The following is a 12,401-nucleotide window of genomic DNA, read 5'->3' as shown; positions in this document are numbered from 1 at the left end:
GAACCCTCATGGACCCCTCCTGCTTTCTGCATGGGTAGTTCCTTACTGAAAATGACACTGGACTCTTAGTTTGGTGTTTGTCACCTGCACCAAACTGTGACCTTTGTGCAAGCAGGTGCCAGATTGTTCATAGCTGCCACCCCAGTGCCCAGAATAGAGCCTGACACACGGTGGTTAAGTGAACGAATGAGTGAATAAATGAGTCATGAAAACCCTAACACACCACCCCATCCCTCCCAGCTATGTCACCTGCTTCTGGCCATCCCCAGGTCTCTCAGCGGGTGGGGGGTCCCAGGCTGGAGGAGTCAGGGGTGGCTTGGCAGGGCAGGGAGAGGGGTAAGAACTCATTCTGGCCCGTGTGATCTTGATCAGCAAATATTTATTATCTGCTTCTCCATCTATCCTTGCTCCTCCCAGCCAGGTTATGAACAGGCAACACACACACACACACACATACCACACACACTTACACTCATCCAGAGATAGAGCAAGAAAGGGCCCTGAACCTGGCTCAAACAACGAGGCTTGGATCTTAGGGCTGCCCGCGCCACCTCCTCCCCTGAGCCTTAGTTTTTCTGTCTGTAAAATGGGGAGTTTCAACTAATCCTGCTTTGTGGAGGTGAAACCTTGGGGCAGCCCAAAGAATAACTTGGAACATTCATTCTTAGTTTTCCAAAGAGGGAAGGAACTGGTATTCATTCATGCATTCATTAAAGAGGCAGTAATGAACAGGGATCAAGAAGTCACCTGTCTGAGTCTGAATCCCAGTTCTGCTTCTTCCCAGCTGTGTGAACTTGTGTGTTACCTAAACTCTCTGGGTCTCAGTTTCTCCATCTGTAACATGAAGTTAATGACAGTATCTGCCTCCTGGAGGTTTTGCAAGGATTAAATAAATTAACACACAGGTGATTAGAACAGCACAGAGTGGCCTTCGTTGTTATTATTCGTTTAACTATGTTACCAAAAGCAAGGACAAACAAACCAAAACTTTGGGAGTTGGAGCAGAGAAAGGTTTATTGCAGGGCCATGCAAGTAAACCAGTGGCTCATGTCTCATAAACTCATACTCCCCAAAGGGTTTCAGCAAAGCAAGGTAAGAGAGGGACGTGGTTGATTGTTGCAGACTTCTTAGTGTTGGAATCCTTTGTTCTTGCAGCTGGCCACGAAGGACAGGATGTTCCTGTAAACCTCCAATGAGACAAATGTTATTCTCTGTTCTGCAACTTTTTACTTCTGTATGAATAGATTCAAGTGTCAGAGCCTTGAGGACAGGCTCTCCTGTATATTTCAGGCTATAATGCAACATTCTTGTACAAAAGGTGCAGAATCAGCATGACAGGCAACAGGGCACAAAAGTGAAAGTAAAAGGAACAGATCTAATAGGGAGTCAGATTTGTTCTTCCCTGTTACAAAAACACGCTTCCCAAGTGGTGCAGTGGTAAAGAATCTGCCTGCCAAATGCAGGAGACATAGAATACACGGGTTCAGTCCTGGGGTCTGGAAGATCCCCTGGAGGAGGAAATGACAACCCACTCTAGTATTCGTCCCTGGAAAATTCCATGGATAGAGGAGCCTGACGGGCTGCAGTCCATGGGATCACAAGGAGTCCGACAGGACTGAGCAACTGAGCACAGCACATTACACAAACATATGTAGTTTGAGAGCCTTTATATCCCTTGCCTTATCAACATCCCAGGAGGGCAGGAGACATCGATATCTCCATTTTACAGATGAGGAAACTGAAGCCCGTGGTGCATGGCAGAGCTGGGGAACAGCAATGTTACAGACACCTGAGCCACCTAAGAGCAGAGGACCGCATTCATGAGGATGGCTCCACCTCAGTCAAGGAGGTGGGGAACAAGGAGGTGAAGAGGTTTCAGTGGAAGGCATGCTGCTGGGACCAGTTATACCAGAGCTCTAGTTCATGGAGCACCTCCTATCTGCTGGGCCCTGTGCTGTGTTTGGGACACAGCAATGACCCAAACACTGTCACTAACTCCACTCTCATGGAGCTCAAAGTCCAGGGGAGAAGGTGGATGTGTGACCAGGTGTGATTGAAGCTGTGATAGTGATGCACAGGCAGATGTGTGAGCCTGGAAGAGGGCTAAGGAAGAGGAGAAATCAGGGAGATTTCCTGGAGGAGGTGATGCTGAAGCTGAGACTTGAAAGATGCATAGGCCACTCTAGTGGGGTCAACAAAGAGATGCAAAGGTCCCAGATAGGAAGGGGCAGCAAATAGTCCAGTTCAGTCAAAGCAAAGTGTGACACTCACAGGGTGGAGTTGGGCCAACAGGCCCAACTCACACAAGCCCAGGGTTGCAGGTCAAGAGCTTTAAGGCAGCCCGGGCTTCACTCGCCCCAAATTCCGCCAAGACCCCACCCACCCTGTCACTCTTCCAGAGCAATCTGGAAAACGTAAGAAGTATCTCAGGTTATGAGTTACCCAGGGGGTGCTCTGGGAAGGGAGAACCCCCCTGCCAATGCCCAATGCAGGAGACATAGGAGACATGGGTTTGTTCCCTGGGTCAGGAAGATTCCCTGGAGAAGGGAACGGCAACCCACTCCAGTATTTTTGGTTGGAGAATGCCCTGGACAGAGGAACCTGGTGAGCTACAGTCCATGGGGTCACAAAGAGTCGGACATGACTGCATGACTGAGTACGCAATCCTAGCTTCTATACGCTTAGAACTTTCCCCTCCCTGTCCCATAGCACTTTCTGTGATGATGGATAGATTCTTTGTCTACATTATCCAGAATAGTAGCCACAAGCCACATGTCCCATCAAGCACTCAAAATGGTGTTAGCATGACCAAATGCCATGGGCCGAATTGTGTCTCCTCCAAAATTCACGACTCGAAATCCTAATTCCCAACACCTCAGAAGTGGTCCTTATTTGGAAATAGGATTTTTATAGGTATAATTAGTTAATCTGAATCACACTGTATAGGGTGGCCCTAAGCCAACAGGACTGGTGTCCTTATGAAACGGGGAGGGACTGCCCTGATGGCCCAGTGGTTAAGAATCCTCCTTCTGGAGAGATATTGTATGTCATCCCTTACATGAGAACTTTAAAGAGAAATGATACAAATGAACTTACAAAACAGAAAGAGACTCATAAAGGACAAACTTATGGCTGCTGGTTGAGAAGAATAGGGGGAAGGGATAGTTAGGGAATTTGGGATTGACACTGTATTCACTGATACACTTAAAATGGATAACCAACAAGGACCTACTGTATAGCACATGGAATCCTGTTCAATGTTATGTGGCAGCCTGGATGGGAGGGGAGTTTGGGAGAGAATGGATACATGTAATGGATGGATACATATATGTATGGCTGAGTCTCCTCCCTGTTCACCTGAAACTATTGCAAAGTTGCTTGTTATTTGCTTGTACCCCAATACAAAATAAAAAGTTGAAAGAATCCACCTTCCAATGCAGGGGACCTGTATTTGATCCCTGGTCAGAGAACTAAGATCTCACATGCTGCAGGACAACTAAGCCAGAACACAAAAACTAGAGAAAGCCCTCGTGCCACAATGAAGACCCAGAGTAGCCAAGGGAAAAAAAAAAAAAAAAAGACTTGAGAATTTGGACACAGACGTGCAGGCAAACACAACCCATGTGAAGATGGAGGCAGAGATGCAGCTGATGTGTCTACAAGCCAAGGGATGCAAGACTGCCAGCAAACCCCCAGGATCCATGAGAGAGGACTCAGGGGAACAAAGCCTGCTGGCACCTTGACCTCAGACTTGCAGCCTCCAGAGTTGTGAGCAAATACATTTCTGCTACTCAAGCACCCCCTCCCCAGTCTGTGATACTTGGCCACTGAAGCTCTGAGAAATGCACCGAGAAACTGAATTTTTAAAATTCATTTTAATTTTAAGTAGCCACGTGTGGCTAATGGCTGCTTTATTGGACAGCACAGTCAACACATCCATCATACCATCCCCTATCCTGCAGGGGAGAAATGGAGGCTCAGAACAGAGCTGTCCCTTCTGGAGTGGCAGACAGGACGCTGCCCCAACGACTTGGCAAGACAGAGGCAGAAAGACCTGTGGGCACTGTCTCGGCTGGGCGGATGGAGACAGAACTTCCCACTAGCCAAAAGTGGCTACATTCAGAAGGTGTCCCCCTGTAGCACTGTCTGGTACCATTGCTGCGAGTCCTGTGGAGTGCTTAAATTCGCATGCATTCTAAGTTGATTTCTTCAGTCCCATTGACCTCTTATTGAGGGCTCAGTAGCCATGTGTGGGGGAGGGGTCCCACACTGGGAAACACAGATGTAGAACATTTCCACTATCGCCGGATGTTTCTTTGACACACTGATGCCTGCTCGCCACAGCAAAAGCACTGGGCGAGCACCAACAGCCTCCTGCGGTGAGTTCCGTCTGCCATAAGCCCATTTCACAGATGGGGAAGGGAGAGGCAGTTAGTGCTAAAGCATCTCTCTCTCTGTTGGACTCCAGACTGAGTCTCAAAGGATGCAGAAGCCAGAGGTGGGGGGAGGAGGCTGCCCAGAACCCAAGATGAGAGATAGGGCAGGCAAAGGGGAAGTGACCGGGAAGGGGTGGGTGTCAGCGTCACCGCCCCTGCCCCCACCCCCTTCTGGTAGCCTCCCTAAGCTTACACACACCTTCAACAGAGTGGATCGGTCACACACATGTGTGCACAAGCACACACCCTCAGACAAGAGACCTGCTACACGCAAGGATATCTGCACACCAGCACACGCTGCTCACCGACACAACTTGCTCTGCCCTTGGCCTCTCTATCCCTCTCTAACACACACATACAGTCTCATCCACACCACAGCCCTTGCGTCACAACCACACCCCCCAGCACACAGACCCTTGTCGCTCCCTGGCCACTGGCCCAGCTCCAGCAGACCCACAACCCTCATGCTTTCACCCTGACACCAGCTGTGAATGAGGGACCGCACCATCTCATCCCACCGCTGAACTTCTGTGTTCCCAGGGCATCCACCGACTCCCCGCCAGTCCACCCCCACCGAGGCCCAGAGAGGGGCTGGGACTTCCTCCGAGTCACACAGGAGGGGGCCGCACACAGCAAACCCATTGATCTCCAGTCCAGCACGCTCTCGGTTCCAACCAGCCGTTGCCTCCCGCTCCACAACAACCATAGGAAACCCACTTGGTGCCAGCAGCCCCTGGAGGCTTCCGGGATGCCCCCCAACACCGCGGGGCCCTGGGATGCAGGCCCCTGGTGGCTAACCGGTTCCTTCCTCTTCTTCAGGCCCGACTGCAGCATCCCTGCACGGGGATCAAGGCTGCTGAACCACCACCCCGACCGTGGCTTCAGACACTCCGCACGCTAGAGACACTGGTCAGGGGCTCCCGCATCCGGAAGCTGTGCGATCGAGAACCCCGAAAGCTGTCCCTCGGCCTCAGTGAGCTGTCGGTGTTGGAGGCTGCAGAGTGGGCCTCGACGGCTTGAGCAAGGCAGTCCCCAGGCCCTCGAAGCCCTAGCCGGAGACACGCGCCGCACAGGAAGCCCACCACGGCCCGGCACACCTCCCGGCTGCGGAAGGAGTAGATGATGGGGTTGACCGCCGAGTTGAGCACGGCCAGCGCCAGGATCCAGTCCATGCCCCGCAGGTACTCCTGCGCCCAGACGTTGGAGCCGAAGACGTCGGCCAGCAGCAGGCCGAAAAGCGGGCCCCAGCACACCACGAAGGCCACCAGGATCATGAGTACCGTCTTGAGCAGCCGGCGGGCCTTGCGGCGCGCCGGGGTGCTGGGCGCCTTCTGCCCGTTGGCGCGAACCACTCGGAAGATGGCCCCGTAAAGCACCATGATGGTGGCCAGGATGAAAGCGAAGACCACTACGCAGAAGAGGATGTAGTCCTTGGAGTAGAGCGGGAGGAGACTGGAGCAACGTTGGAAGGCGCACACGCAGTTCCAGCCGAGCAGGGGCAGCAGGCCGAGGAGCGCCGCCAGCAGCCAGCACAGCCCGATGAAGCTGCACACGCGGCCCCGTTTGGTGGCCCCACTCTCGGCCACCGGCCGCACCATGGTGGCGAAACGCTCGCCGGCCGTGAAGAGCAGGCTGAAAGTGGAGGCGGCCAGCGCCATGAAGAGCAGGCCCTCGCGCAGGAACCACTGGGCCGGCGCCAGGCGGAAGGTGTGCGCCCCCGACAGCAGCACGTTGGCCAGGTACGCGGCGCCGGTGAGCAGGTCGCTGAGCGTGATGTTCACCAGGCAGTAGTAGACCCAGCGCCGGGAGCGCATGCGGCTGGCGATGGCCACCAGCACCAGAAGGTTCTCCAGCACCACCAGGCAGCTCACGGCCACGAACAGCCCTCGCAGCACCCCCAGGCCGACCTCCTCCGCCCCAGCGCGCCCCGCCAGCCGCCCCGAGTGGTTGTAGTGCAGGACGATGAGCCGGCTGTGCCCGCCGGCCGCCAGCAGCTGGCAGGACTCGGGGTCCCCCGTCGGGGTCCCCGTGGCGTTCATTGCTGTCCCCCTCCCCGAGGGCAGACTGGGGCCCCGGGGTGGGGTGTTTCGTTTACCCCAGGCAGGGTGGAGCCGCGAGTTTTGCCCGCCCTTGGTTTCCTGTTATTTGAAATTTCCTGTTATTTCAAGGTACCCCCTGGGTGGGGGTGAGGCTGAAACAGGGAGGGGCATCCAACGGTGGGCTCCCATCCTTACTCCCAGAGGGCAGGGCGCTGCGGCCACCCCCTGCCACCCCCTGCCGGTCCTCGAAAGCCCATTGAGGGTGGGGTCCCCGCCCCCACCCCCACCCCCGCACTCCCTCTAGAGGGTGGGTAACCGGTTCTTTGTGGCACCCAGGCTGGGCGACTCTCCCGCCCCCACCAACAACTCCTTGCAGGCCGGCCCCACTGTTCCATCACCTGCTCCTCAACCTCTCTAGGCCCGCCTGGCACACAGTAGGTACTTAATAAGTGTGTGCCAAGTGGCTGCACACACAGAATCACTGCCAGCTCCCTCATCGATGGTGCAGTTGTACCCTCATTTTATCCTCACAACAGGGCCAGGACCAAACAGTTCTCAGAGGGGAAACAGGCCTGGAGAGGGGCAGTCCCTGGGGAACCCTGCTGAAGACAGCACAGTGGGGAGGTGAACCCCAGGCATGCACACACCCACGCGGGTCTGGATGGGGGAACCCTCCTTGCAAGCCTGGGTCTTCTGTTGCTTTCCAGTCCCTGAGCTGACCTTGCTAGCAGCAAAGCCGCAGGGGACCCCTGCCCAGGGCGGCACCTCACCTCTGGAGGGAGGAGGGCCTCCCTCAGACCGACTCAGCCTGAGAAGGTTGAGGACCGAGGTGTGTGGTGGGGAGAGGAAGTGGGGGGTGACATGTGGAGGGGTGCTGGGGGAGTCTGAGGGGGGAGGCACAGCCCTGGCCAGTGTCTGAGGGGAGTGGCACAGGTATCTGCGGGGCTCCCTAGCCCCCCCTGAGTGGAGGATAGGCAGGACGTGGGGCTGGGGGGCAGCCCTGCAGCCCTCCCCTGAATTCATTGTTTAGCCTGGAGCAGGACAGTTACAGGGAGGGGAGGGGGCTGCACTGAGAGACAGCCCCATAGACTCACTGGAGGTGACCAAGCAGAAACAGATCTGAGGTGGGAAGGGGGTATGAGGAAGGGCTGTGCAGGCAGGTGGGGAGAGTGAGGAGGGCACGAGCAGTAGGCCCACTGAGCCCCAGTCCCAGCCTCACAAGGGACCCCTGACCCAGGCACACTCAGAGAGAGACACATGCATAGTCTGAGCCTGGACTCTGGACTGAACCTTAACCCCAGGCTGAATCCTGACCTTGGTTGAGCCCACGACCATAGGCTGACTCCAACCCTGACCCCTGACCCTTGCTGAGACTTGACCCTGAACTGAGCCCTGATTGCAAGCTAAGCCCTGATCCTATTGAACCCCAACCCTGACTAACCCCTATCCCCAGGTGAGCCCCTGACCCAGCCTAGAAGAGCAAATTGAGAACTAGACTGAAATGTTATGAGAGAGCAGGGTTTGACTAGATTGAGGCCAAGCTGTCCTACTGTGGTGACCTTATGCCATGGATTACCCGCTGCTTAGGTGAAAAGCCATATGTGCATTATAACTTATTTAACCTTACAATTATCCTTATGTTACAGAAGAGCAGTCCCCCTTCAGAAATTAATCCTGAAGACACAGCTCTAACAATACCCAAGTGAGTATGGAGAAAGTTATTAATTGTCATTTGTAAATGCAAAATATTGGAAGCAACCCACATGTCTGTATACAGGAGAGAGACTGATGTATTACATTGCACTTCAGAGTGGAGTGCTACACAGCCATGAAAAAGAATAAGATCTATTTCTGTGATAGAATGGGGAAATTTCCAGGACATATTGTTAAGTTGAGGGGGAAGTACAAGAGTATAGGTAATATGTTACCTTTTGTATAATAAGGAGAGGGAATAAAAAATCCACATATCTGCTTGTTTTTGCAAAATGAAAGGTAAAGCAAAGAGCAGTCAAATTGGTTACCTACAAGGGTGGCTGGGATTTAAATTTAATAAAGGAGGGGATAACATCCTTTGTATTTTCCTTTTTGTATAATTTTTAAACTGTTATTGCTTTCTATATTTAACAAAAGTTTAAATCAACAACAGTGGAGGACAAAAGCTTTAAGATGGAATACAGAGGCATCCCTGGGGGTCCAGCGGTTAAGACTCTGCGCTTGCACTGCAGGGGGCATGGGTTTGACCCCTTGGTGGAGAACAAAGATCCCACATGCATGCAGTGCAGCCAAAAAAGAAGAAAAAGGTGGGATATAAGTAGAAAACAAATGAACCGAATGATATTTCAAATGAAAAACATAAGCCCCCAGAAATAGAAAAGAACCAACTTGTGCAACTTGTGGACACGGTACTGACTCTAAGGACAAAAGGAGCTGCAAAAAACATTTTTAACTTGGTTTAGTACATTTGTGTGTTCCGGAGTGGCATAGGTATAGTGATTCTGAAACTCTCATGTGTATTATGGGACTGAACAAACTAGCAAGTGTGTTGATATTATTAAGAATCAGGTCTTTCCTGGGGGGGAAAAGAAAGTGCAAAGATGAAATGGAAGAACCCAATGGGAACAGAATGAGATTAAAGTATCCACGTGGACTTGATAGTTAAACAAAAATCTACTTCCTAACTCTGTCCATTGAGACAACCCAATAGGAATGAGTGCACCTAGCACCTAGATCTTGGCTTCTAAATATCATCCCCCGAAAGGTGGGGAGGGGAATGCAGGACTCTTGGGAGAAATGGCAGAGTCCAGGATACAAGGTGTATACAAGGTGGGGCTGGAATGTCCTGGTGCATCAAAGAGTAACGAAGGGCTCGCTGAAGGATGGGACCCATCAGAGAGATACAGGCTGGACAAATCTGGGACAATTTGATTGTGAACAAATGTTGTTCAGTCACTAAATCGTGTCACCATGAACTGAAGCATGCCAATCGTCCCTGTCCTTCACTATCTCCCAGAATTTGCTCAAATTCATGTCAGTGGAGTCAGTGATGCTATCTATCTTATCCTCTGTTGCCCCCTTCTCCTCCTGCCTTCAATTTTTGCCAGCATTAGGGCTTTTTCCAATGAGCCAGCTCTTTGCATCAGGTGGCCAAAATATTGGAGCTTCAGCTTCAGCATCAGTCCTTCCCATGAATATTCAGGGTTGATCCTTTCGGATGGACTGGTTTGTCCTCTGTGCAGTCCAAGGGACATTCAAGAGTCTTTTCCAGCATCACAGTTGGAAAGCATCCGTGAATGATCTTAAAATCGTATAGATAGAAAATAGGATGGTGGATGCAGGGGCAGGGGAGGGAGAATTCAGATTTAGTGTTTAATGAGAAGAGAGTTTCAGTTTTATAAGGTGAAAAGCAAGAGTTCTGCAGATAGAATGTGGTGGTGACATTTGCAAACATAAAGGATGTATTCATTCAGTCCTATCTCTGAAATGGATGCTCAAGTTCATTTATGTTACATTTATTTTACCACAATAAGAAGCAATTTTGAAGGGACTTCCCTGGTGGTCTAGTAGCTAGGACCCCACACTCCCAATGCAGAGGGCCCGGGTTTGATCCTTGGTCAAACCCGAACTAGATTCCCACATGCCACAACTAAGACCCGGTGCAGCCGAATAAATAAATATTTTTTTAAAAATTAGAAAAAAATGAATGAACTTTCCATATGATCCAGTAATTCCACTCCCAAGCATTTACTCAAAACGAATTAGAAAAAAATCACCATTTGATAATTATCCCAGCAATAATGGACCCAAACAAGATTGATCAGTGGAGGGCTTCCCTGGTGGCTCAGTGGACTCTGCCTGCTAGTACAGGAGACACCAGTTTGATCCCTGGTCCGGGAGGATCCCATATGCTGAGGAGCAGCTAAGCCCATGCACCACTACTATTGAATTTGGGCTCTAGAGCCAGGGAGCCACAGCCGTCGAGGCCCAAGTGCCCCAGATCCTGTGCTCCACGATAAGAGAAGTCACTGCAATGAGAAGCCAGGCACTGCAAGTAGAGAGTAGCCCCCGCTCGCCGCAAGTAGAGAGTAGCCCCCGCTTGCCGCAACTAGAGAAAGCCTGTGCTCAGCAACAGAGACCCAGCACAGTCAAAAATAAATTCATCAGTGGATGTTAAGGTGATTGGGTGAAAGTTTGAAGGGGAGAAGTAATCTCAAAGTATGCTCCTACAGATGACTTAGCAGTTACAAACGCCTTACTTAGAACCCTAGTGAATAGCTTCTTAACCAAGCCATCCAGGTAAACACACTGGGAATGAGGACAAAATGGTCTTTGTGGGCCTCCTGATAGGAAGCACCGAGGAGGACACATTGCTTCTGGGATATTCCTGCCAAACACAGACCACCTGCACTTGATCATGGGAGCCATCAGACAAACCCACACTGAGGGACATGGTCATAACAGTTATTAAGTGTGTGTGTGTGTGTATGCACGTGCTAAGTCACTTCAGTCCTGTCTGACTCTTTTGCGACCCCATGGATCATACCCCACCAGGCTCCTCTCTCCCTGGGATTTCTCAGGCAAGAATACCGGAGTGGGTTGCCATCTCCTCCTCCAGGGGATTTTCCCCACCCAGGAATCAAACTCACATCTCCTGCATCTACTGCATTGGAGGTAGATTCTTCACCACTGAGCCACCTGGGAAGCCTGAAAGGTATTAAGAGACAACAACAGCAACAACAAAAAGCCTGAAGCTGACTCAGAAGAAAGGAGATCACAGATACATGAAATTATGTGCAATGAGTGATCCCCGACTGAATACACCACCGGTGGAGAGTGAGGGGGTGGGGAGGGGAGCCTTGCGATATAAGACAATATTAAAACAACTTGTGACACTTTCAAACAGGCTGTATATTAGCTACTATTATTGTCTCAATGCTAGATTTCCTGAATTTGACCATCCTGGTTACTTAACAAGAGGTGTTTTTTTGTTGTTGTTTGCAGGAAATACATGGGTTTTTGTTTTTTATTTGCTTTGTTTTTGGGTCAAAGTGCATGATGTTGCCAGCTCACTGTCAAATTATTTAGAAAAGATTAAGAAAAAGAACAAAATTATTTTGTGCATATTCTTTAGGGAATAGATTATATACTTTTAAATTATAATTATAGAGAAATGTAAAGCAAAAGGTTAACTGTGGGAAGCTCTAGCTCAGGGGTGGGCAGATTTTTTCTGCAAAGAGCCAGTGACTGTCTTTGGTGTTGAGGGCCAGACAGTCTCTGTCACAGTGACTCCGCTGTCATGGAGAAAGCTACCCCCTGCGATGTGTAAATGAATGGGTGTGGTCATGTGCCAATAAAACTTTACAAAGCAGGCTTAGAGCAGGTAGTGAGCCCTGCTGACCTAGAGGAAGCCTTTATGGGGGTTCATTATCATCATGTTGCAACTTCTGTAGGCCTGAAATATTTTCAAAGTCAAAAGATAAGTGAAGAAAATGTGGATTTCCTAACTTTGTGGTCAGGTGATGGTCTCTAAATATCTAGAGAAAGCAGGGGGACTTCCCTGGTGGTCCAGTGGATAAGACTCCGTGCTTATCTCAGGGAGCCCAGGCTCAATCCTTGGTCAGGGAACTAGATCCCATGTGCTGCAACGAACTAAGACCCAGTGTAGCCAAATGAACAAAATTAATACGTTAATTAAAAAAAAAAAAGAGGAAACAGGGCTCCTTGTGGAAACACCCGGATCCAAGGCTGGGGCTGTGAAGTATGAGATGATCAGAAAGCGTCTCACAATGCCAGAACTATGAGCTCTTAAGACCACTGAGTCATATCACAAGGACTTAGGGGCCAACTTGAAGAGGCTTCCATTGGCCAGAGAAGGAAAATAGCAGAGACATCACCTTGCAGAAAAATGTCCATATTGTCAAAGCTATAG

At 50.8% G+C, this 12,401-nt stretch overlaps 1 protein-coding gene across 1 annotated transcript; it reads right to left on the bottom strand.

The window, feature by feature from the left end:
* Nucleotides 1-3,856: 3,856 nt before the first annotated feature.
* On the bottom strand, nt 3,857-8,695 carry S1PR4 (sphingosine-1-phosphate receptor 4). Its single transcript, XM_040241909.1, has one exon. The coding sequence runs from the start codon at nt 6,473-6,475 to the stop codon at nt 5,318-5,320; it is 1,158 nt and encodes a 385-aa protein (XP_040097843.1). The 5' UTR covers nt 6,476-8,695; the 3' UTR covers nt 3,857-5,317.
* Between the last annotated feature and the right edge of the window lie 3,706 nt (nt 8,696-12,401).

This window comes from Oryx dammah, unplaced genomic scaffold (genome assembly GCF_014754425.2).
Source record: "Oryx dammah isolate SB20612 unplaced genomic scaffold, SCBI_Odam_1.1 HiC_scaffold_5, whole genome shotgun sequence".
Classification (NCBI taxonomy): Eukaryota; Metazoa; Chordata; class Mammalia; order Artiodactyla; family Bovidae; genus Oryx; species Oryx dammah.
Note: the sequence above shows the minus strand (reverse complement) of the source record. Positions and strands in the feature narration are given on the sequence as shown.

Coding starts and splice junctions, on each gene's coding strand:
- S1PR4 (XM_040241909.1), bottom strand. CDS start 6,475: ATGAACGCCACGGGGACCCCGACGGGGGACCCCGAGTCCTGCCAGCTG.